We start from the raw sequence: 25,481 nt of genomic DNA on the forward strand, positions 1-25,481 counted from the left end.
GTGATAGTTAATACTGGATGACAATGATGGTTTTAATTAACTAAATTCTGTTTGTTTTCATTTGTTACTTTAGAGTGCTAAATCATCAACACAGGTATCACAACTTGGTTCACTATGTACACGTTTATCGGAAAATTATGCCAATTTAGCAAATGATGTTAATGGTATTGCTGCTGCTACCAATAATATTGAGGTATGTTTTTTCAGCCAAAAAAATATTTGCAATGAATTTCACATTTGAAAATATATTTATTTTTTTGTCATTTCATTGCGTTGTAGACTGCATCACGTATTAAAAGTAGTGTACAAGAACTTGGTACAGCATGTGTTGATATTGTAAAAAATGCTGGTTCCTGTCTGACTAATCCAGGTGATTCATATAGTCAACGTGAATTGACCGATAGTGCACGGAATGTTTCGGAAAAATGTTCATATGTTTTAGCTGCATTTCAAGCTGGATCTCGTGGAACTCAGGCTTGTATTATGGCTGCCAATTCTGTACAGGGAATTATCGGTGATATTGATACAACAATTTTGTTCGCAAATTCTGGTGCCTTGAATCCTGAAGATCCAAATGATTCATTTGGTATTTATAAAGATGAAATTCTTAAAACAGCCAAAGCATTGGTTGAAGATACAAAAACATTGGTAGCTGGTGCTGCTTCCAGTCAGGAAGCATTAGCTGTTGCTGCACAAAATGCTGTCCAAACTATAACACAATTAACAACCGCTGTCAAACAAGGAGCAGCAACATTAGGATCGAATAATTCCGAAGCACAAGTTATGTTATTGAATTCGGTAAAAGATGTTGCTATTGCATTGAATGAATTGATTGATGCAACGAAAACAGCATCCGGTAAAAATATTAATGATCCGGCAATGATGCATTTGAAAGATTCGGCCAAGGTAACTTATTATTTGCAAATTTTACATTAACATTTCTAACTTGGTTTTTTGCTTTGGCTGATTACAGGTAATGGTAACCAACGTTACATCATTATTAAAAACAGTAAAAACAGTAGAAGATGAACAACAACGTGGAACACGTGCACTGGAAGCAACAATCGATGGAATTGAAGGTGAAATCCGTAGCTATGATAGTGGTAGTATGTATATTAATCAAGATGTAACACCGGAACATTTAATTCGAGCAACCAAACCGGTAACAATGGCAACAGCAAAAGCTGTTGCTGCTGGTACTAGTGGACAACAAGATGATATTATTGTTGTTGCAAATATGGGTCGAAAAGCTATTCATGATTTGTTACAGGTGTGTAAATCAGCTGCTTTGTTGGCTGATAATCAAGAGATAAAAATACGAATATTAGATGCTGGAAAAAAATGTTCATATGATTATCAACAATTATTGAAAATTATTTTCCATATTCTACAACGTCCAACAAATGTAAACGATGTTAAACAACAATTATATCAAATGTCACGAACGATTGCTGCATCGGTTACCGAAATTGTATCATTAGCTGAAATGTTAAAAAATGTTGATTGGGTTGATCCGGAAGATCCAACTGTTATTGCTGAAAATGAATTGCTAGGTGCTGCATCATCAATTGATTTAGCAGCCAAAAAACTTGCCAATCTTCAACCACGTATCGATAGTATTAAGGTAAGTCAAAACTTCAACAAAAAAAATCTATCATTTTTATCATCACTTTTAATCATTCTTTTGGTGATATGTTTGATATTCTTGGTTGTACTTATGCTATACAAATCAACCAAGAATCAGACATATAATCCAAACGTTTTGATTTGATTCATCCATTTTGTGTTTATTTGTGACTTTTTATCGATTGACTTTTGATTGATTGATTCATTAATTCATTGATTTTTCTCATTACAGCTTCCCGATGAAGATCTGAATTTTGATGAAATCATATTGGAAGCGGCTAAATCGATTGCACAGGCAACAGCAATGCTTATTCGGGCTGCATCAAATGCCCAAAAAGAATTAGTTGCAACGGGTAAAGTTGATGCACATGGTGGTGGTGGTGTTCATCAATTTTCCGATGATGATCAATGGTCTGAAGGATTAATTTCGGCTTCCCGACACGTGGCTGCTGCTACACATAGTTTAGTTGAAGCTGCAAATGCTTTAGTTCTTGGACAAGCATCGGAAGAGAAATTAATTTCAGCTGCAAAACAAGTAGCAAGTTCAACTGCACAATTATTGGTTGCTTGTAAAGTTAAAGCTGATCCTGAATCACAGGCAATGAAACGATTACAAACAGCCGGAAATGCAGTGAAAAAAGCAACGGATAATTTGGTTCGTGCAGCACAACAAGCAATCGAACAAGAAGAAGAACAAAATTTAATCATTAGTAAACGTCGTGTACAAGGAATTACACAGGAAATTGTTGCACGTGAAGAAATATTAAAAAAAGAAAGAGAATTAGTTGAAGCTAGGGAAAAATTGGCTGCAATTAATCGTGCCAAATATGGTAATAGGCCACCAGATGAAAAAGATTTTGGTTTCACTTCGGTACAACAATTTAATAATACTTATTATCAACAACAAGATCAACAACAACAACAAACATTCAATCATAATCATCCTCATCATTTTCATCAAGAAAATTAACATTAATCAATCAATCAATACAAATTACAAAATCGATCGACCTTTAATCGATACTTTGTTAACTTACTTGTGACACACATAAATATAATATATTATTATTTAACTTTTGCCATTTTACTTTGTTGCCTTGTTTTAGTCATCCATATATTCATTCATCAACAACTACCACACATCCGAATATTTTCATTTTCAAATATTTTTTTTTCTTTTTTTCGTTTGACGCACAAATTTTTTATTTTATTTCTTTACCAAAAAAATTATTGAATTCTTTGCCAAAAAACATTAACACTTGAAAATTTGAAACAAAAAGTGCCTAAAGTATCAACAACAACAAAATCTTATAAACCAAAAGAACTTTTACAATGATAAATATCTATCTTTACATAATAAACGATTGTTTTTTAAATTGTGTTAAAATCATCATATCACAAAATTCTGTTATAACCCCCCCTGAAATAAACAAAAAACAAATTTAACTTGTCTAATTTTGTTCAAAAAAAATCAGCCAAACAAAAAAAAACGATTATATTTTCCATTAATAATATTTGTTAAGATTTTTCTTTTCTTTATTTTGAATTTAATTAAATTATCATTTTATCATTGAAAATTTTTTTAAAAAATGCAATTTGATTTGAATAATGGCGAACGAACGAGATGAATGAATAACAATGAATGATGAATGGACAATGCGAATTCAATTTTCATCTTTTTTATTATTTGAAATTAAATCTTTTGGATCCATAATAACATCTTTTGGATTATAATTTGTTGATCCGGTTGATTTTATCATTAAATTTCTACTAAACCATTGTGGTCGTGGATGATCAATGTCAATAATTTGAAAAAATTCATTTTTTTGTTGTTGTTGTTGTTGACTAGTAAAAGATTCATCATTTTTTTCATTTTCATAACGAAATAAAATATCCTTTTCTTTTGGTTGTAATGGATTTGTTTGTTGACGTAATTGATCTTGCATACGTTTGGTTTCTTCTTTTACTTTTGAATAACATGTTGGACATATGGCATAATATTCGTGATGATCACCACAACGTTCGCAAACAACAAGATCATTTCGTGTACGTAAAATTTTTGCCGAATCCGGATAATTTTCCACACCAAATCGACGATGTAAACGTTTTTCAGCGGTTCTTCGTTTTTTCGGTACTCCCCACAATAAACCATCTTGCATTAATTCATTGATCGATGTTGATTGTGATGTGGATGATGTGGCACCGGGCAGAGATAATTGAACAATCTGGATTGCTGCTGGAGAAGTATCTGAAGGGAGAATGAATGAAAAAATTTACAAAATCAAGAAAAGAAAATGATTTTACCACAGCACTTACGATCAAAAAAATGATCCAAATTGAATCTGGAAATTCTATGATGATATTTAATTGTTAGAAATAAATTTTTAGCAAAAGCAGCAAAACGATTCATATTTTGTTTTTTTTATTTTTACTGATTTTTTTTCAAAAAAAATTAAAAATTTTAAAAATTTCAGCAAAATAACACACATGTGAATATGAAATTTACGGGAAAAATTCTTTTGAACAAAAATGAAAAAAGTTTCCAAAAAAAACTTTTTCATTGATTTTTACATTCGAATCCTGTAGATGGCACTGAGAGAAAATTCAAATTTGAAAATTTTTTCCCGAAAAAAAAAAAAATTTTGTAAAATAATTTACACCCATCTCATCGATGTCATTGCTTTATCTCATCAATCATCAATGTTGTTGTTGTTGATGATAAATATTCCTTATTTGGAAATCCATAGTCATTATTAGCTCAACAAGGTCTGTTTTTCATCAACAACAAAAAAAAATCATTATCAACAGTTTTCGGTGGAAAATTACATTTGATTATGTCATCGACCGGATCAATGTCAATTGACCAAAAAAAAAAATAACTAAACTAAAAAAACAGCTAATAAAATGATTAATGATAACACTTGTAAAAAAGAATTGCTTTTTTAGAGATAAAATTATTCCACCACCACCATTATAATCATAAAATAATTAACTTTTTTAATAATAAATTCATTATAAATTCTTTCCTCGTCGTAGTTAAAATGATGAAATGAATTGAAAACAAAGGATGAAATGAATGCTAAATGTTTGTTTGTTTTCAATCATTCAATCCAACATTCAAAAGTCTTGACCTGAACTGAACTAAACACAAACAAACAAACAAACAAACAAAATTGTCATCAAAATTATCGTCACATTGAAAAATCAAAATCAAAAATGCAAACATTATCCAAAATCTATTGTCTTTTTACTCTTCGTGCAATTTTTGATTTCGTTTGACCCAAAAAAAAGGAAAAACAAAACAAAAAAATTTCTATATTGACATAACCATCATCATCGTTTACGAAAAAAACAAACAAACATTAAAAATGATTTTTTTCTCAAGTGTACGCGCTATAAACACACAAGTGGATCCTGATCCGTTGTCATCTACACATCCAACCATCACTTTCGATTTAAGTCACATGGTCATTATTGTTGTTGATGATGACAATTTGAGTTTTTTTTCCTACCTAGGTTAGATTCACACACACCAAAAATAAAATTAAAAAAAATTCTGTATCATGGTCTTGGCCATGAGAAAATGTCATAAGTTAGCATCATTCCCATCAAATGTATTTTTCTCTGATTCGATAAACAACAACAACAAAAACATTTTTATTATCATCATCATACCTAGGTTGACATCCACAATATCCATGTTTTTTTGATAATTATATGGACACATTTTTTATTATTTATCATTTACAACAGGTAACATGATCATCATTATTAAATCAAAAGTAGAAAAAAATGATGATAATAATAATTTCTTGTGACAAACAAAACAAAACAAAACAAAAAAATTGTTGATATGGATGATTAGTGATGATGATTATTATCCAATGTCATCAAAAAAAACAAGACGAGAGAGAGAGAGAGAGATGACTGTAATCATAACATTCGATTTTTCGAATGTTATGATTAGAATCGAAGAATAATTATCTTTGATTTCCTTTTTTTTTCGTTTTTTGCAACGAAAATTTCTAATTCTTTCGAATATCATTTTCGGGCTTCTTTCAAAGTAAATTTCTTCGTCGTTTGTTCTTTGGATCCAAGGTCCACCAAATAATGATGGCCATATGGTTGAAAAAAAAATAAAATAATAACGATAATTTACGAGCCGAATTCGTGGTCATCATCGTCGTCGTCGTCGTTTTTCATGATTACCAGACCTTACCATTATGTACTTTATCTTATTACAAAGATTGATTGAAGACGATGATGATGATGATAATCATATTGAACATATAGACCAGCAGGAGTTTTTTTTATATGTTGTGTACTTTTTTTTTACCTATCAAAAATCAACCAACCAAACAACCCAGGTATTATTAAATAATGAAACACACATACACACACACCTGTTGTGTTTAACCATAGTGTTCTTATGGCTTTTTTTTCTTCTTAAGTGTTGTTACTCGACGATCGAACTACCCCCCTGATTTTCGCCAATAAACCAAACACAAACACACACACAATGACTATGTTGGCACAAGGTTAGGTTATGTTTGTACAGGTAGGACCAGGTTTTTTTGCTTTGTTTCCTTCCCGTTTATTTTCTTCTTCTTCTTTAAACATATAAAACAAACACACGCCACACCAAACACAGCAAAGATCAAACCAAATTCGTTCAACAACAACAACAAGAAAGATAAGGTAAAAAGAAAGAAAGGTCATAGTGCGCGCGTTATATGACCAAATTTGAATAGTGAAAAAAAAACCTTGTTCGTTCGCCCGCGCTTTTTTTTTTTGGTCCATCCAGTTTTTCTCATTCAGACTTTGAATCTTTTTTTTTCTTGAACAAAAAACAAAGGTGCAGCAGCAGCAAATACAGAACACAGATCTTCAGAACAGAGAACGATTCGAATGAAGAAAAAAAAAAGATTTCGTGAAGAGCCATCAACATCGAACCACCACCACCATTATCATCGTCAACAGCAGCAACAAGTTTTCATTCTCTCTCTCACTGTGTGTTATCCACAATCCAAAATGGTAAAAGAAAACACTTGTGTCTGTATCATGACTCAAGACCACTATGTTTTTCGTCGTTTATTACCCGCATTTATCATCGCAAATGGTCATATATTGTTGGGATTTTGTTTTTGAGCAACAACAGCAGCAGCATTTATCTCCAACATTTTCATTGGGCTTTACGTCTATGTTGTTGTTGTTGTTGTTGTTGTAACTGAATAACAACCGTTGCTACAAAAACATTAAAAGTTTTTTTTTCTCCAAAACAACAAAATGTTCTTGGTCGTGTCGTTCACAATGAAATGAAGTGAGCTGAACATTATTTTCAGTTCAAATTTTGTCGTTGTTTCATTCAAAGTTGTACCCGAAAAACTTTTTTTTTTTTGAAATTTGGTTTTTGTTATTTACGCGCGCATCTTTGTTGTTGTTGTTGTTCAATGTAGAGATAATCCACATTTGGATCAACCCGGGAGAGAATCTGATTTTTCGATTTTGAATTTTGGTTTTTTCGAAAATAAAATACGCGCCAAAAAAGCTTGATTTTTCTGAAAATTCGTATTGGCAAATTTTTAATCAACGTTTTTCGTTTTTTTGTTTATTTTTTTGATTTTGTTTACATGTGTGGGTGTAATGTATTTCCGTGTCTTTTTGTTTGTTAATTAAATTTAAATTCCTTCATCATTTGATGATCCAAGCATGACAAGTATGGAAAACAACAACAAAGACAACAACTTGTCATCTTTGTTATCATCATCCTTACTTTCAACAAAATTAACGATGCCAAAGTTCATCACCTTAACAAAAATGTCAACAACAACGAGAAAGAAATTTATTTTTAAATCATCATTTCATCTTTATCATCATCAAATATTTCTCTTCTTATTAATACAATTTTTATTCATTATTTCTTCATTTGCTAAAAGTAAGTTTATTGCATGTTTTTGTTGTTGTTTTTGGTCGATTTCCAAGAAAATTTCCAATCGGAAAAGAAAAAAAAATGCAATATTTGTCTTTAGTAACGACGGAAATCAAATATATATTATGAATCATAAAATTAACGAAGCAAATAGAAAAAAATTTTTGATTTTCCCGGAAAATTGCTCATGTTTCTCACTTAAGGTTTTTTCGCTATGATTTTCAACAAACAAAAAAACTTTTCCATCTTGATTGATTGATGGATTTTTTGAAACCAAAAAAAAATGCTACCTGATTTTTGTTATTATTATTTTCGATCCAAAAACAAAAAAAGTCAACCAGAGATTTAATTGAGTTCACTTTTGGAGTGATAAGTTCTTTTCACTATGGTAATATTTGGTTAATATTTCCTTCGTTATCAGCTCATAATAGTGAGCCAGAATAAACAAAGAAAGTGTTTTTTTTGTTTCATTTCAAATAAGATCCGATCGGATCACCAGAAAAAACACAAAAATAAAACAAGCAAGCAACAAGTTATATCAATTCAATTGGAGAAAAAAAATATCATTATAATGTTGGTGATGGTGGTAGATAAATAAAAAATCTTTGATGATAATTTTCATTTTACTTTACTTTATGATTATGATTATCATTTTCAAGTCTTTTTTTTCTGGCTTCTAATGAAAAAAACATACCAGTAAAATACATTTGTTGCTGGTTTTATAAATGATAATGATAAACATTAACTGATTACGATTAAATCGATGATGATGATGATTATCATTTTGTCAAAAAAGCAATTAAGTGATGAACGAAAAAAATGATAATTTTTTTTAGGATTATGGTGTGATGATGATGATGATGGAAAACAGACCATGCGTCGTTCGACCGACATTATCATCACAGAATCGATTGATGATGGATAAATGAGGGTCTTGTGGAGAAAGATTTTTGACAAATTTTCGAAGACCGCAAAATCTTTATTTGGAAAACCTTTTTTCGTTTCATTTGAATTTTTATCTCTCTTTTTTTTCTCACTTTTCGTTGGATATTAATTCTTTTTTTTCCCCATTGATTAACTGAAGATAATTTTCTAAAACTTTAATCTTTTCGTTTGTGTTCTTGTAAATGGCTTCCTTGGTTTTTCATTCCCTGTGATTTTTTTTTATTTTTCAGTTAAAATTTAAATTAAAAATCAAAATCTTTACACAGAAACTAACTTTTTTCAAGATCAAGATAAATCTTTCTCTCTCTCTCTTTCTTGCCGAAGAAGTAGAAAATTTTTCAGAAAGAAATCCGGTCGACTGTCAATCAAACCCAAAAAACGAAGCGAAACATGATAAAAGGATGCCAATCAATGTCAAAAATAGGATAATCCTGTCTATCTATAAATACTAATCATAATGATGATTTTATCTGATTAAGAAAAGAAAAAATCGATCTAATATTTCGACTCGAACACGAAAAAAAAATCGGTATCAATCAAGATCGATCAATCGATGATTCATTCATGATTCATAAATGATTCGATTGATGAATCATGAATGAATGATGATTATGATGAATGTTATGTTATTTGTTTGTTTGTTTGATTGATTGGGTTAGGTTGAACCAAAGTTGATGTGATCACACATCACCCATTTTTTTTCTTCAACATAAAACATGATGTTAGTAAGTTTTATTATCTTCTTTGTTGTTGTTGATGATTAATCAAATCATAACAATCAAAAAAGGTAGAAAATTGGCCATAAAATAAAAGAAAAAAAAGGGTACCTTTCTTTTTTCCTTTCTTTTTTTATTATCAGTGATCTAGACTAGAAATCATTCGGTTGTTGTTGTTGTTCAGGGTTGTGGTTGTTTTAGTCATCAACCGGTTCAATTTATGGATTCAGGTGTTTTCAATGTTCAGGTGGTGGTGTTTTTGTTCAGGTGGTGAACCTTTTTGGTACCACCTTTTGAGATTTGATCATCAAGGACATGCGTTTGTTTGATGATTATATCACATCACATCACATCATTTGAAAAAGATTTTTGCAAACATTTAAAAAGTTCAAGTTTCTTTTGCTTGAAAAAAAAACTGTCAAACAAACGATACTGGTTTCGTCATCCTTGATGATGATGATGAAGGTATCACTTGGATAGAAATGGAAATAAAAATTGAAAAAAAGAAGAGTTTCTTTAGATAAAACTGATGATAATGATGACTCAAGGTCTTCAAAAAAAACATGACTGAACAACAAACACAGGTAGAAATAGAAGAAAAAAAAATTTTTTCTCATCATCATTTATATTAACGATGCTGCAATTTTTTTTTCATTAGCATCATTATCATCGTTATCATCTAATGTGCCGCATCAGTTTTTTTTTAATTTCATTGATGCGTCACCGACAACAACAACAGCAAGCAGGTAACAGGTAACATAACAGGTTCTATCAAATCTTTTTGGCTGCTGCTGCTGCTGTTTTTACATAAAAGTTTTTTTATCAATATGATTCATACAGAAAAGAAAAGATTACCTAATGTGTCATTGTGATTTGAAACAAGCAGAAAAAAAACCTGAACCTGAAAAACGAAGAAGCCGTGACAATAAAACATCAACATTCAAAGATGATGTTCAAAGTCTACCTGCGTGTTTAATATAACCGAATGAAATGAAATGGAAAAAAAAGGGTTAATATGGACAGAACTTGTTGTTGTTGTTTAGTCTGGTTTTTTGTTGTTGTTGTTTGGTTGAATTATTATGATTCAGTTTTTTTTTGATCATTTATCAAGATAATAATTTTTATGTCAGCTTTGTTGAGAGATGTAACCAAGTAACCAACCAAATGTAATTTCATTTATGAAAAGAAACAAAAAAAAAATTATCCCATTATTCTCATAGAAGACATCATCATTTCAACAACAACAACAGAAATTGTATAATTAACACTATTACATAGCAAAATTACATAATCATTCAACAACAGCAACCAGAAGAAGAAAAAAAAGTCCATCCAAATTATCATTTCAGTTTTTCAACCCTGAGTTACCTTGAATGTCTTTTTTTTTGTTGTTTTGTTGTTTTTGGTCACGATTTGACCAAATATTGTCCGTTGATTGTATCATTACATGTTGGGACGACAATACGGCGACTGACTGACTGATTGTTTCAGGCAATTTATTTCGTCGAAAACTGACGACAAATTTCGAAAAAAAACCTTGAAACAATCGTCTCGAACCGAAGACAAAAAATTCAATTAGCAAAACCCTTTATGGCCCGGAATATTCATTTTTATTGATATGATTGATCAGGATAGACAGATCATATCTGACTGAAAATTGTCAAAATAACTTTCTATTTTTGGGGACTTGTTTTTGATTGATTGATTGATAATCAATCGAAAAAAAAACAGTAGCCAAAACAACAACAAAAAATTTGAGACGAAAATGAAATGATGATGGCAATGACTTTTTGCAATGTAAACAAACGAAAAAAAAATGTCTGACTTTGTTTCGATAATGATGATGAAAGAAAAAAGTTGCATTTTGGGTAGATTTAGCCGATAAAAAATGTTTTTTTGATTCCGATTTTTTGCTTGCTTGTTATCTTTAGTGCTCATTATTTTTATCCAAAAAAAGATCTGATAAGATGATGATGATTATAACCTTGTTTTTGGTTCGGTTTGATTGATTGATTGATCGATTGGGTTGAAATAGAAATTATTCTTTCTTTCAATTCAAATACAGACCGGACATATAACAACGCCCATCATTATTATTGTCTATTTCAACACAAGTGTGTCTTTTATTCGCTTTGTTTTTTTTCAGAAAAAAGTCTATTTACACAGCAGCATACTTTTGATTATTATTATTATTATTTACTTCCGTCGATACTGTTGTCATTTTTTTCGGTTTATTTGTTTGATTTTTTTTCGCATATATATCTCGACCTAAACCAAACAAACACAAACACAAACAGGTTGTCAGGAAGGTGGTTATAGTGGTTACCTGTTGCATATATTTTACCTGGTTGTTGTTATCGTAAACATCAAACTTTTTGTGATTTTTTTTTTCTTTTTTTTTTTGAAGATGTCCGCTTAAGATGTTTTATATATTTTTTCTTGGTTGTATGCAACCACAACAAGTTTATGGCTAAAACAAAACAAAAAAATGTAATGTTTTGATTGTTGTTGATCAGTCAATCATTGATCAAGATCTTTGTTTTTCTTTCTTCTTCGATGATTATTATGATGTATGTTTGTTTACATAGAAATATGACTATATACACACAACTAAGTTTTTTTTTGTTTTTGGATTTGATATCGTTTCATTTTTTTTGTTGGGTGGTAAAAGATAAGGTTGTTGTTGAATGATTATCGTCGATAATCAACAAGTTTTTTTTCTCTGTTTTCCATTTGGGTTGAGCACATTGGAAATATTGCTGGAAATATTTGAAAATGCTGATAATAATGATGCTTCTGGTGAAAACAAAAACAAAACAAAAATTTTTCTCTGTTTATCGTTTGTCATTGATGTCATTTTTTGTTTTGTTTTGTTTTCCATTTCAATTTTACTGTTTGTTTTTGTTTTTTTTCGGGAAATTTTTCTGCCCGATAAAACAAAATGATGATCAGTAAACAAAAAACAAAAAAACTAGAAAAAAACTGGAAAAATCAGCCCTAAACAGCAGCAGCTACATTTCCTTAAATTATGAAATATTATGATTCTCAAACAACAAAACAGCAAAAAGTAAAAGTATTTCGAAACCACTGCCTGCCTGCCTTTACAAATTATTCAAATTTGGACAATGTTTGTGGATGGATGTTTGTTGGGGATGATTACATAATTTCTGAATGTTTTTTTGTTGTTATTGTTGTTGTTACATTTTGACAATCCAATCTATCATATATATCCACAATAATCATCATGTTTTTTTTTCTTCAAGTTATTGATGATGATTGTTGTTATAGTTTTTCATTTTTCAACAACAACAACAAACGAATGAAAATCATTTCACCCGTGAAACATTTCATTTGGCTGTTTTTTTTCTTTTTTTGGTTCCGGTGTTGTTGAAATAGTCGATCAATCGATCGAACATAACACGTATAAACACACACACACACAGTGCATAATAATGATATATCCCTAGATCTTTTTCGATCATCAACATCCGATGATGATGATGATCGAAATGAAAACAACGGTAACAAGCAAACAAACAAACATTATCATCATCATCCGATGTAACATGGAAGGATTTTCTCTCTTTTTTTCTCGATTTTTCGATTTGTCTGTCAAAAATCGACAAAAAAAAATCTGTCAAACAAATTGCTGACAGGCAAAAAAGCAAAAAAAAAAAAACATTATTCTTTTGTTTTGTTTTTTTGGGTTTGCAACAACAACAACCCGATGATTATTATCATTATCATTTTTGTTGTTGTTGTTGGCCAAACAACAACAACGAATAATGATTGGTGGTTTGATCGTTTTTTTTCTTCTGGTTGATGATTATTATCGGGTTTGGTTCGTTCGTTTTTGTTGTCGTTTTGTTTTTACCTGAAAAAAAAATCTATCGATTTTGTCAATATTTTTGTTTTTTTTTCTCCAGATTTTCCTATTTGCTTCCGGATTTTCTCCTGTTGTTGTCCATTCGTTTACCTGCGCTGTTGTTTTTTCCTCGATTTTTCCTCCATTTTTTGTTGTTTTTTGCATATAGATTATAATAAGAAGATCAAGAAGGATTTTTTTCTATCATAATGATGATTGTGAAACGAAATGAAATGAAATTGATAATTTTTTCGAAAAAAAACAATTGAAAAAAGTAATAGACTTTTTTTCATCGAACAAATTCCCAAAACGACAAATGACAAATATGAAAATCAAAGAAAATTCTATTGTTGTTGATTGGGGAGTGTGTGTCAGTCAGCTAGCGAGAGAGATTGATAGGATTCAATCAATAAATATGACGAAACATTTTTTTTCTTCTTCAGATTCGATTCGATTATCAATCAAAAATTGAATATTTTCTTGTTGTTGTTGTTTCCAAGTTTAAGATGCCAAAACATATCAGAGGAAAAAGGCATGGCCATGGTGCTAAAGCCATTGATTTGTTTTTTAAAAAGTTTAAGTTCAAAACGTTCAACACCACCACCACCACCAATGTTTGTTTTGTCTAATCTGACTTCTTTTTCGCAGAGAAAGAGTTTGCCAATAGCATTTTTTCCATTTGGAAAATTTTTGTTGTTTTTCACGCTGAAACGATGAAAAAAAAATTTCAATTTTGAAACAAAAAAAAAACGAAAATGAAAATTGGCATCCCTTTTTGGATTTTTTGTTTCGATTGAAAAACAAAAAACAAAAACAAAAAAATCCATAACATTGTGACCGAGTGAAAAAAAATTTGAACTGAACTGATTGATGCTTGCTTGCTCTGCTTTTTCAACAGAAAAAAGTTTCAATTGAATAACCACCACCACCACCATACAGACTTTCGTAATTGATATGAGAATTTTCATTGAATTCTTTTCAATCAAATTGTCCTTGTCTTTCGTCCATTCTTTTCATTTAATCAATCAACCCGTTGACCGTTGTTTCGATAATAATAGATTTTATTTTTCAATAAAATCTAGATCAAAAAATTTTTTTTTCCAATAATAATCATTATTATCGTCTGTTGACGTTTTCACCAAAAAAAACTAACCAAGACTAACCAAGGGTTAGCAAAAAAAAAGTAAAAATAAAAATCTCATTCAAAATGATTGATTGATTGATTATTGGTCCAATTTTTTTTATCGGTTGAAAAAATAGAAATTTTCTTGTCTTGAAAAGGGTCGTCTTTGAAACTTTTTTTTTGATTAGCAAATATTGGCTGGCTGGTTGGCTATTGGGTGCAGCAAAAGCACTTTACCTGTTTTTTTTTATTGATTTGAACACCTTTTGTGAAAAGGAAAAAAATAAGGATTTTTTCATTTTGCTTGTTTGAAAAGTTTCAAATCTATGAACGACCCCGATTTTCAATTGATTTTTTAAATCTTTTTTGGCGTTCATCATCATTGTCCATTCAACCGATCAGAAAATTTTGTTTTTTTTTCTTTGGTTTTTTCGTTGAAAATCTCCTCATTTACGCCACCAACATTGATTTGGTTGGTGGATTTTTTGGTTTTTTTTGTTGTTTACTTTATTCAAATCAATTAATTTGATTCAATCAAAAAAAAAAAACATTGGATCCTCTCTCTATTGAATTTTTAAAAGAAAAAATACATTCATCAACAACTAGAACAGGAACCATGAAAATGATAATTTTTCAGCAAAAATATCAATGACATGTTCACATGATAATGATGATTATTTGGAAATGAAAGAAATGTTTTTGTGAATCTTTTCGTACATTTAAATTTCCCCCTCCCCCTCATATTTTTTCCGTTTGATAATTGATTTTGTTCTCACACTTTTTTTCTGTTTATTTAGATTTGGATAATGATTTGGAACGATATTCACATCCAGAAATTAAACATTATAAACCAATGTTATTTGATGCAAATCGTTTAAAAATTTTTGTTGGTGCAAGGTATGTATTCTGTTTGTCAATTTATCATCATCATCACTTTCATCTAAAAAAACTAATTAATCATATAATGAATAACGCGCATGCTCACTAGCTGACCTAGCTATAACTTTTTTTTTCAATTACAAAAATGATAATTATTATGATGACTATTTCGACAATGTTAATCATCATCATTATCGTGTCATATCATCATCATCAATTTGTATATGCCACATGCATGATTTTCTTGTTTCAAATTGGATTTTAAGTATTTCTGCTGCTCTTCTGCTTTATCTTCATTTTGTAAAATTTTCAAAATCCTTTTCAATTGATGAATGAAATGAACGAGCAAAAAAAATGTTAATTATTTTTCATTTTTTTTAAAGAAAAAACTTGCATTCAAATTGCACCTTAATTAGTAATTTCATTTTTGCTTTTTACTTTGCTGCGTGTTTACATCCATAATCATTTAATATTTAAATGAGAAGAGTCACACACAAAGTTAGACTTGGAGAAATGTTATGAAATTGTAATGACCAATATTGTTGTTGTTGGAACAACAACAAATTATTATAATTTTCGTTTGACCTTTTTTTACTTCTTCTTCTTCTACTTATCTCTGTTATCGGATCATCGTTGGATTGAATGATGATGATGATAATAAATTTTAAATTTTGCAGTGTTTGTTTAGTTTCGGTTTTTTTCTTCGTTTTTAAGCTGTGTGAATTTTTTTTTTTTTGCAGAAATTTATTTGCATAATATTTGCATAATATTTAACCCGTTTATTTATCCGGTACTTACCTGAGATATCAAACCTGAGATCGACCTTAGTGTACTTTATCAACTTGTGATAAGTTGACCGATTCAAATTCAAAATACTTGTGTGTGATGTTTGATTTGAGACCAGTAAGGTAAAAATAGAAGAAAAAAAATTACTTGACCAGATGAAATATCTTATCATTCAGAAAAACATTCATCATTCAATGATAACAAGCGAAAAATTTTAAACGGGAAAAACTTTTTCCTTCTTTCTCAATGATGTAATGATATACTTTACCCGTTTTTACCGTCGTTTAAAAGATGATGATGATGATATTCATCACTTACTTGATGATTTTCATATTCGATTCATTTTCAATGTTCAATTTGTTTTATGGGGATTTTATTTCAAAACATGTTTTTTGCCTTGGAAATTTTCTTCCATCTGATCCAAATATGTTTGTTTGTTTGCATTGAACTGGACTAGAATATCAAAGATGTGTTCACCAGCCATATAGCGTTATTTATCCATTTTTGTTTGTTTGTTTATTTGATTTGATTATATTTGATCGCAAATGTTTGTTTGTCCAAAATATTATCTTGTTATGTTTATTGCTGCTATGGTCATCATCGTTCTTGTTAGTACCATCATCATCATTTTCTATGTTTATCTAAAAAGGCAGAAAATGTCCAATTTTGTTGACTATTTTCTGCATTAGAGACAGATACTTGTCCTTGACTTTGATCAATTTGTTTGTTTGTCTTGGACAGAGAGAAAACAAAAATCCTAGAAATTCTTGATCTTGATTTGCAAAAATCGAAAAAAAAGTTAATCATTTTTTCATCATCGAGGGCCAAAGTTTTTTTCATTTTCAGTTTTTGTTTGCTTCAATCCAAAGCTGTTTAACACTTGTTGAGCGATATCTCTGTGTGTGTTTATTTGTGCAAAATGTTAATGAAAAAAAAGTGACTTCATTTTCGTTTTTTTTTGTTGCTATCTTTTTATATATAGGCCACAATCATTCGATGATGGTAAATATTGATCAGATAGTGAATGATAGACGACGAAAGATGAGAAAACTAGACTTGGACAATGATTATTGACAATGTTTTTGTTTTTTCTGTTCTGTTTTTGGGAAAAGAAAATTGTAACATTATTTTTTTCTCGCCAATATAGTCGATATAGTCGCTCCTTGATATTGTTTGTTTCTTTTTCTGTGATTTTTGATCGATTTTTCAATAGAAAATGAACAACAGGACAAAAAAAGTTTTGGTAAATAATAATAAAAAAGGATTGTCCAGAAAACTAATAAATTTCAAGGTTTTGAATTTTGTTTGAAAATTTATTAGTTTAAAAAGGAAGGGTATTTTTGATATTCAAGGTCATTTTAATGGTGAATACACCCTGTACATGTCATCATCATCAAACAACAACGGGGTTAACAAATTTGATTTTTTGGTCCCAGATTTTTTCTTTCTTTATTTTCTTTAAGAAAAGAATCAAATATCGTCTTTCCATTCTCAAAAAAAAGGTGATGAACACAATGCACGTTTTTTATTTGCTCGCTTTTTTTTTCTGGAGGGGGTACCCGTGTGTGACCGTTTGACCAGTTGGAAAATTTATTACAAAAAAGATTTTCTCAATTCGTGCACATAATAATGATGATGATGGATAATTGAGATTCGCAATGGGTAAATGAGCTTGAAATTAACAACAATCAGAAGAAAATCAAAAAAGAAAAAAAGTTCAAAAAGTTTGTTTTTGCTCGAAAAAAATGCACAGTTATACTTGGTATCAATGCTGTTATAATAGTCGATTCGAATCGAAACGTTCGAATTCGAATCTTGTTCAAACGAGTTTTGTTGTTGTTGTGTGTTGTTGTGGAGGGAAGAAACAACAACGATATATTTGTTACTGAATGAAAATGTCCAAGGGACTAGATCAGTGATTCTCAACCCGTGTGCCGCGGCACTTTGGTGTGCCGCGAAATTCTGAAAATGCAACTGTTATATATTTAAAAATTCTAAAATTGTGCCGCGACAACAAAAAGGTTGAGAATCACTGGACTAGATCAATAATAATTTTGTTTCAACAGTGAAAAAAATGAAATAATCATTTTGATCATCGATCTCACTATCGCGCTTCTGTCTATGTTTCGCCCTCCCTTGTATTTTGTATTTTTCAATTCAGCTTGTGTTTTGTGTTGAAATAATCGTTTGGATCGAAAAAATTGGATCAAATCGAATCTTTCGAAAGTCTTTTGTCTTTTTTTGAAATTGATTGATTTATTCAAATGTCTTGTTTCTGCTGTCATACATTTACTTCTTCTTGCAAACTTTCACTTTAAATTTTCAATTATAAAATTTTTGTTTTTTTTCAAATTAATTAACAAAAATTTGAATTTGAAGCAACAAAGCTCACATTGGATAAATGAATGGATTGAAACAAAAAAACGAAAAGAAAACCTGGCTGCTGGTTTTGTCACACAATGGAACAATGGATGTTGAAAAATTCATTCATTCATTTTTTAGGAGGAGCAACATTTTGTTCCGAAACCCAAAAATTACTTTCACTATTTTAACTATTTTTGTCCCAAAACAGAAAAAAAAGTTAATAAGTTAAAATAGTTGATATTTAATCAAGAAATCTTTGAAAGTAAAGCCTAATCTTGATGATGATGATGTAAATATCATTTTTTTTTTTTTTTGAAACTGATGTTTATGTAACATATCATATTATCATAACATCATCATAATGCAAATGTAAAACACTTAAGCTAAAAAAAGTTCCATTAAGAAAAATGAAAAGATTATGGCATGTGGGCCATACACAGAAAATAATGATGCAAAATGAAAATGAAATTGTCTTTTTGTTGTTGTTGCTTGATGAATTCATTCAACAACAACAAAAAAAACGGCTATTTTAACCAAGTTATGGGGTTTGTGTGTTCCATAAATGAAATGAACAAAAAAAAACGATTATCATCATCATCATCAAGATGATGATTATGCCATTGGCAGCAAGTCATTTCATTTCATTCATTCAATGATGATGATTATCATCGTTGCCTAGATTATTATGTAATGATGGTACCACCTAATAATGGAATAATATCTCCGGTTATTATTGTGTTTGTTTGTGTTTAACGGTTACATATTTAGCATCATCATCATAATGGATGTGCTTTTATGATTTTGAATAATGAAATCACGTCAAGTTGACTTCACTTGTCATTTTTTTTTTTTTAAATTCAAAAATGGAAAAAACATGGTTTTTTCTCGTTTGAATTTCACATCTGGATTTGTTATTGACATGTTTTTTTTTCTTCTTTGAATTTGAAAATTTTCATTTGAAATCAATAGTCTTCGTCATTATCATTAACCGAAACCGGCAAATTTGGAAAAGAAAAAACATGTGCTTAAATGCTGTTGTTGATTCGTAATCAAAAGACCAACAACCAAATGATCAAAAATGTCATTTGCACACACACACACATGTCAACCATATTTTCTTGATGAAAACCATACCAGAAAAAACGATTTTTGTTTCTTGTTGTTATTTGATAACCCGAACATAATTTTTTGTTTCTGATTTTCTGGTTTGAAATGAATATTTGGCAACGAAAAAAAAAGTCATCAAATATCATCATCATAAGTGAGGAAAACCTTCTTACTAACTTAAGATATTTTTTCTTCTTAAGTTTTCCAAAAACTTTAGAAAATCCTAATATCATTTATCAATATTTTTCTGCATGTTGTTGTTGGTCATATGGTGGTGGTTATTATGGCACACTTTTCTTTTTTTCGGGCTGCTGCTAAATGATCTAAGGTTTTTTTTCTTTTGATTTAAGAACTTCTTCTTTTTCTTTCCCCCGAAACTTCTTAGGCAAAGGTGTGGGTGTTTGAAGAGAAATTTTTTCGATGATAATATCTGATTTCAGGATGTATTTTTTGGAAAAACTCCAACTTTTTTTTTCCTATTTATTAGATCAATATTTCAGTTTTTTGTTTTTTAATTATTATCCTCAAATCTAATCATCAGCTATATTAACCATATTTGATTTTTTAATGGCTGCCCCATTATATTCATTAATCATCGGATTTTTTTTTATGGATAACCCAAGTAATGATAATGATGTTCGTCAAACATTTGGTTCAGTGTAAAAGAAAGAATTAATTTTTCTTGAAACAAATTAGAATTGGATTTTTTTTTTTTGATTTTACCTGGTTATCATCATTGAATTAGATCTTTGGGTTTTTTTTCGTTTTTTTTTACATAATTACAATTTAATTATAATTAGGTAAGCCCCCTCTCTTCAAAAAAAAAAAAAATCTGGATCATCATCAGGTGTGGCTCATTGATATTTTTAGACCATAAAATGAATGAATGAATGAAACTTTTCATAAAGGACAATAACTCAAAAGATGCTTAAAGAAAAGAATGATGTTTTTTTTCATTTTTTTTGTTGTAGAAATTGAATGAAAAAAGAAAGTTTTTTTTCGACATAAGAATCTTCATTTCAATAAAACAAAAAGTTTTTCTCTTGTTGTTGATCTCGATTTTATTTTTGATTTTTTTCCATTTTTTTTTTCTGATTTCATTCATTCATCATTGTAATTTTTGTATACCAATTAGTTATTACAGGAACAACTCGATTCAATGATGATGATGATCGTTTTAGGCAACTTTTTTTTACTTTTTTCGGTTTTTTCTTCAACTTGAGTATTGAGCAAATCAATTTTTTTTTCTCCCTCAAATCATAAGGCGTTCAGCCAAAAAACATCCCCAACATTTCATTCAGATCAGGATCAATAATCTTAATCGTTACTATTGGATTTTAGTTTTGTCCAAAAAAAAAAAAAACAGTGAACAAAAAATTGATTCATTTTGTTCGATTTGAAAGTAGCCAATCATCATCATCATCATTGTTGTCGTTATCATCAGATGATGATTGCCTTAAGTCAATTTTTTTTTGGCTAATGACAGCCATTGATTTTTATTTCCATCCATCTGTTTGATACATTTCGGACCAATTTTTCTGCTTTCAATCACATTGATTTTTAGACTTTTTTGTTCAACCAAAAAACACTAATCTATAGATTCAAATTTACTCATTACATTGATGATGATCATCTAGGATTTCTTGATTTTCATTATTCACTTTTATCGATACTTTTATTATTATTATTATGATTATTATCAGTGGTGATCAGATAATCAGTATGTGGATTGATTAGATTTCCTGTGTGTGTGTGTTTCAATTAGAAGTAATGTATTTTGCCAGCGACCAAAATAATATTATCATTATTAAAAGCGGAAAGTGTGTGTTTTGTTACCATTTATGGTGAGCTATATATTTCTACGACGAACGAACGACATTCAAAAACAGGGCGCGTTTTCATTTGTGATGCTGGTGGTGGCTATCTTCGAAAAAAATCTAATTGAAAATTAAGCCAAAAAGTTACTTTTCTTCGTATGATTTTTCCTCCCTTCCTCCCCCACAAACACACACACACGTTTTGTATATTTAAATTTTCACTTTTCAAGAAGTGTTGTTTTGGCCGAATAATTCAGCCCAAAAAATGTGTCCATTAATGGTGATAAAAAACCCGAAAAAGAAAACTTGGATTAATATAACCCCACAACCACTGTTGAATAACCGAACACAATGTTGTTGTTTTTTAATGACATCTTTCAAACAATATGGTTAAACTATAGTGTAAATTGAATTGAATTTTGCGTTGGATGTGAAAAATGAAATGAAAAAACTTTTAAAATAATTTTTTTCGGTGCTATTTTAAAAATTGTTGAATTGAATTTCTGAATTTTGAATTTCGAAAAATCTTTCAATTCAGGTAATGGTGTTTTTCTTTTTCTTGTTGTTGAAATGACACAAATGAAGTTTTTCTGGTGGTAATAAATTCAAAACACCAGCCATGCACAGATTTATCATTTGTTTTTCGTTGAAAACTTGATGAATGTCTTTTCTTCTTTTCTTCGGTTGGATATACCCAGGTTATCCAATCAATCAATCAATCACATTTCTACCTTATCTCACACTGATTCATCACTTTTGCCTAATTTATTGTTGTTGTTGTTGTTGTAAACACCAGACTAATTTATCTTTTTTTCTCTTCTTTCTGTTTTTTCCTCATCAATCAATCAATCAAACAGGGATCATATTCTGGTTTTAAATCTAAAAAATTTCGCTACAACATTTAAACGTGATTATTTTCTACCGCCAACAATTGAAAAGAAAAATAAATGCCATATGAAAGGAATGAAACAGGAAGAATGTCATAATTTCATAACAACATTATTGGAAATGCCCAATGAAATCAATAATCGAGATCGACAGATTTTTGTCTGTGGAACAAATGCCTATTCACCGGAATGTGAAATAAGACGTTTAAGTGGTGATTCATTTGAAATTATCAGTAAAAGTATATCAATAAATCCATATTGTCCATATTGGAATACAACATCATTGCTAACACGGAATGGTGAATTTTTCTATGGTGGTCCATTGGATTTTCGTGGTATTGATTTATCAATATTTAAACAAACTAAAATCGTTCCATCAACAACAACAACAACAACATCGACAAAAGCATCATCAATAGCATCCTATATTGATCGTCGTAGTGTACGAAGTGTTGTCCGAAGTTTACAACATGATTCAAATTGGATTAGTGTTGATGCAAATTTTATATTTAGTTTTGAATTTAATCAACATGTTTATTTTTTGTTTCGTGAAACGGCTGTTGAATTTTTAAATCAAGGTAAACATATTGTATCACGTATTGGTCGTGTTTGTACGAATGATCCGGGTTATCGTGAAAGTTGGACAACTTTTCTAAAAGCACGAATAAATTGTTCACTACCTGGTTTATTTCCATTTTATTTTGATGAAATACAATCAGTTGATTTTATTGAATATGGTAATACACGTACGTTGTATGCTATTTTCAATACACCACCGTAAGTATAATGTTCTTTTTCTTCTTTGTTTGATTTTGAAAATTCTTTGACGCATTTTGTCTTTTCTTTGCGTTTTCGTTTCTTCCAATATAGAAATTCCATTCATGGTTCGGCTGTTTGTGTATTTACAATGCAATCCGTATTGAATGCATTTCGTGGTCCATTCCGTTATCAACCATCATCATCACATTTATGGGAACGTAAAGATGATAATCATGATGTATTTGAATGTCAATCATCATCATCATCGTCGACTTCTTCGATGAATTCAACCACTCAATCGATAAAAAATTATTCAAAATTACCATTAAATTCAAAATATCAACAAATGGATGACGCTGTTCAACCGTTGGATGGACGACCATTCATATTTTCTAAAAATGAACAATTTAAATTCATTGCTGTTGATTGGATTCGTACGAAATTTTATGATTTTATTGAAGTAATATTTATTGCTACAACCGATGGAAAATTATTAAAATATGTTAAATGGCCAGATATAACCGAATCATGTTTGATTGATGAAATTCAATTAATCAATCCGGATGAAAATCAATTTTTATCAATGAAATTTTGGAAAGATTCTGAATCCATTTATTTTGGAACGGAAAATGAATTTATTCGTCAATCAATACATCAATGTCATAAATATTTGAATAAAAATGAATGTTTACAAAGTGGTGATCCATATTGTGGTTGGAATCAGATTAAAATGAAATGTACACGACCACCGAATAATAATTTAAAAGATGAAAATTGGTTACAATCAGATCAACAACAATCTGTTTGTCCACGACGATGGACTAAATGGTTTTCTTGTAGTGAAACTGGATTAAAATCTACATCTACTACAGAACAACAACAAGAATCGTGTAAATGTCGTAAACGGCCTTGTAATTCAAACGATCTGCAACAACAACAAACGAATGGTTGTTTTGATGGATTTGAATATGAAGTAACAAATTGTACACGTAATGGTGAATGGTCAGAATGGTCAAATTGGTCAAGTTGTTCACCATCATGTGGCCATGGTCGACAATATCGTCAACGTCAATGTAATAATCCATTACCATTAAATAATGGTAAATATTGTCAAGGTAATGATCGTGAAGAACGTCAATGTGATAATCTACCATATTGTCAATGGACAACATGGAGTGAATGGACAAATTGTTCATCATTATCAATGGATTGTAATGAATCAACAATTAGTAAACGTACCCGACAATGTTTAGATTTTAATGGTAATGCTGTTGATAATGATTATTGTCAAGGACCATATTTGGAAACAATTAAATGTGAATGTAATCAAAAATTATCATTAGCATCATCCTTATCATCATCTAAATCAATTCAATGGACCGATTGGTTTATAAATGATTTAAATATGAATGAAATTGTTGAACAACGTAATGAAATTATAATGGTAAAAAATAATGAACTACCTAAACATGAACAACGTGTTGTTTCATTAAAATATTGTGATAATTGTGGTGGTCATTTATATCGATTTAAAGGAAAAGATTTTTTAATGTAAGTAGTAATTTTACGAACTTGTAATTTTGAATTTGTAATTTCTCATTTTTCCCTTCTTTTTTTTACAGAAAACAATGTAGCTGTGATGATGAATCAATTTGGTCGGATTGGAGTGAATGGTCAACATGCGATAATAATGGTAATGGTGATGATGGTGATAATCGTATACAGATTCGTGAACGTATTTGTCATCTATCGGATCGTTCATTATGTAATGGACATTTTAAAGAAGTAAAATATTGTCAATCAAACAACCAAAACCTGAACAGTGATGATAATGGTATTTATCATCGACGAATTAAACATGATCATAGTTTAAATGATTGGACAATGTTAATTATTGCTACAATTTTTGCCGTTATACTAAGTTCTGGTTTAACAGCCCTGATATTGATTACATGTTTTTATAGAGATCAAAAACTTACTAAACCAGATGATTTAATGATGATGAATCATACGATATCAAGTGAACCAAACACTTATGAAGAACCAGAAAAATACAGGATTCTAACGCCATTGAATAGTTCATCACCATATATATCATCAACATTGACAAGGGTTGCAACATTGAAAAAACAAACATCATTTCGTGCTAAATTAGATGATAGTAATTATTAAAGTGAACAGATTTATCAATCCATGGCCAAAGTTCATGGACTCGGTTTTGATTTGAAACTTTAAAACTGACCAAATTTTTTTGAATCAATCGTGTTCATATTTTTATACTCTTTTTCTTTTTTTCGTTCAATGTAAATATTGTAAAACAATCATCTCATCAAACAAATAATAATTTGTATTTATTTTTTCAATGATATATTTTTTCTCACATACACTCACACACTTTTTGTAAATAAAATGATCATTTTTTTGAGAATTTAAATGAAAATTTATGCCATTTTTGGACAAAATTCAATTCATCATCCAACCAACCTGTTGTTGTACTTGAAAATTGTCATGGCCATCACACATCATTGAAAGATATTTAGCAAACAAAACAGGAAAAAAAAATTAGTTATGAATTTTAAACAGTTTTTTTTCTGTCGATGTCGAATTTGATGATTGATTATAATCCTATTTATTTATTTATTAAAAAATCGCCACAAATCAAAAATAGCCAGTGGAGA

At 29.7% G+C, this 25,481-nt stretch overlaps 3 protein-coding genes across 8 annotated transcripts in view; 2 read left to right on the plus strand and 1 right to left on the minus strand.

Annotated features, from left to right (window-relative positions):
- rhea (Talin_middle and talin-RS domain-containing protein rhea) overlaps positions 1-3,203 on the plus strand; it is a 23,834-nt gene extending 20,631 nt beyond the window's left edge. For all 3 annotated transcript variants that reach the window (XM_075821992.1, XM_075821993.1, XM_027347462.2), the window contains 4 exons: positions 74-193; positions 280-906; positions 974-1,624; positions 1,859-3,203. In XM_075821992.1, coding sequence (XP_075678107.1) covers positions 74-193; positions 280-906; positions 974-1,624; positions 1,859-2,596 — 2,136 coding nt within the window. In that variant the 3' untranslated portion in view covers positions 2,597-3,203. The remainder of the gene's footprint in view (positions 1-73; positions 194-279; positions 907-973; positions 1,625-1,858) is intronic.
- On the minus strand, positions 3,136-11,598 carry mRpL32 (mitochondrial ribosomal protein L32). Of its 3 annotated transcripts, none has more exons than XM_075821995.1 (3): positions 11,561-11,598; positions 3,943-3,977; positions 3,136-3,874 (listed from the first exon to the last, which is right to left on the minus strand). In XM_075821995.1, exons 1-3 carry the CDS (start codon positions 11,581-11,583, stop codon positions 3,291-3,293), a joined length of 642 nt encoding a protein of 213 aa, XP_075678110.1. In that variant the 5' UTR covers positions 11,584-11,598; the 3' UTR covers positions 3,136-3,290. The 3 variants fall into 3 exon arrangements, with proteins under 3 accessions (XP_075678110.1, XP_027203267.2, XP_027203266.2); XM_027347466.2 differs by lacking the exon at positions 11,561-11,598 and adding an exon at positions 6,030-6,061; XM_027347465.2 differs by lacking the exon at positions 11,561-11,598 and having other exon boundaries at positions 3,943-4,130.
- On the plus strand, positions 6,769-25,207 carry LOC113797131 (semaphorin 5c-like). Of its 2 annotated transcripts, XM_027347464.2 has the most exons (5): positions 6,769-7,561; positions 15,002-15,101; positions 22,015-22,821; positions 22,915-24,354; positions 24,426-25,207. In XM_027347464.2, exons 1-5 carry the CDS (start codon positions 7,336-7,338, stop codon positions 24,973-24,975), a joined length of 3,123 nt encoding a protein of 1,040 aa, XP_027203265.2. In that variant the 5' UTR covers positions 6,769-7,335; the 3' UTR covers positions 24,976-25,207. The 2 variants fall into 2 exon arrangements, with proteins under 2 accessions (XP_027203265.2, XP_075678109.1); XM_075821994.1 differs by lacking the exons at positions 6,769-7,561; positions 15,002-15,101 and adding an exon at positions 15,954-15,991.
- Positions 25,208-25,481: the final 274 nt, after the last annotated feature.

Source organism: Dermatophagoides pteronyssinus, unplaced genomic scaffold, assembly GCF_027571235.1.
Source record: "Dermatophagoides pteronyssinus isolate colony J.1.1.1.1 unplaced genomic scaffold, Derpt_VIB-CSIC_2022.12 sq0014, whole genome shotgun sequence".
NCBI lineage: Eukaryota > Metazoa > Arthropoda > Arachnida > Sarcoptiformes > Pyroglyphidae > Dermatophagoides > Dermatophagoides pteronyssinus.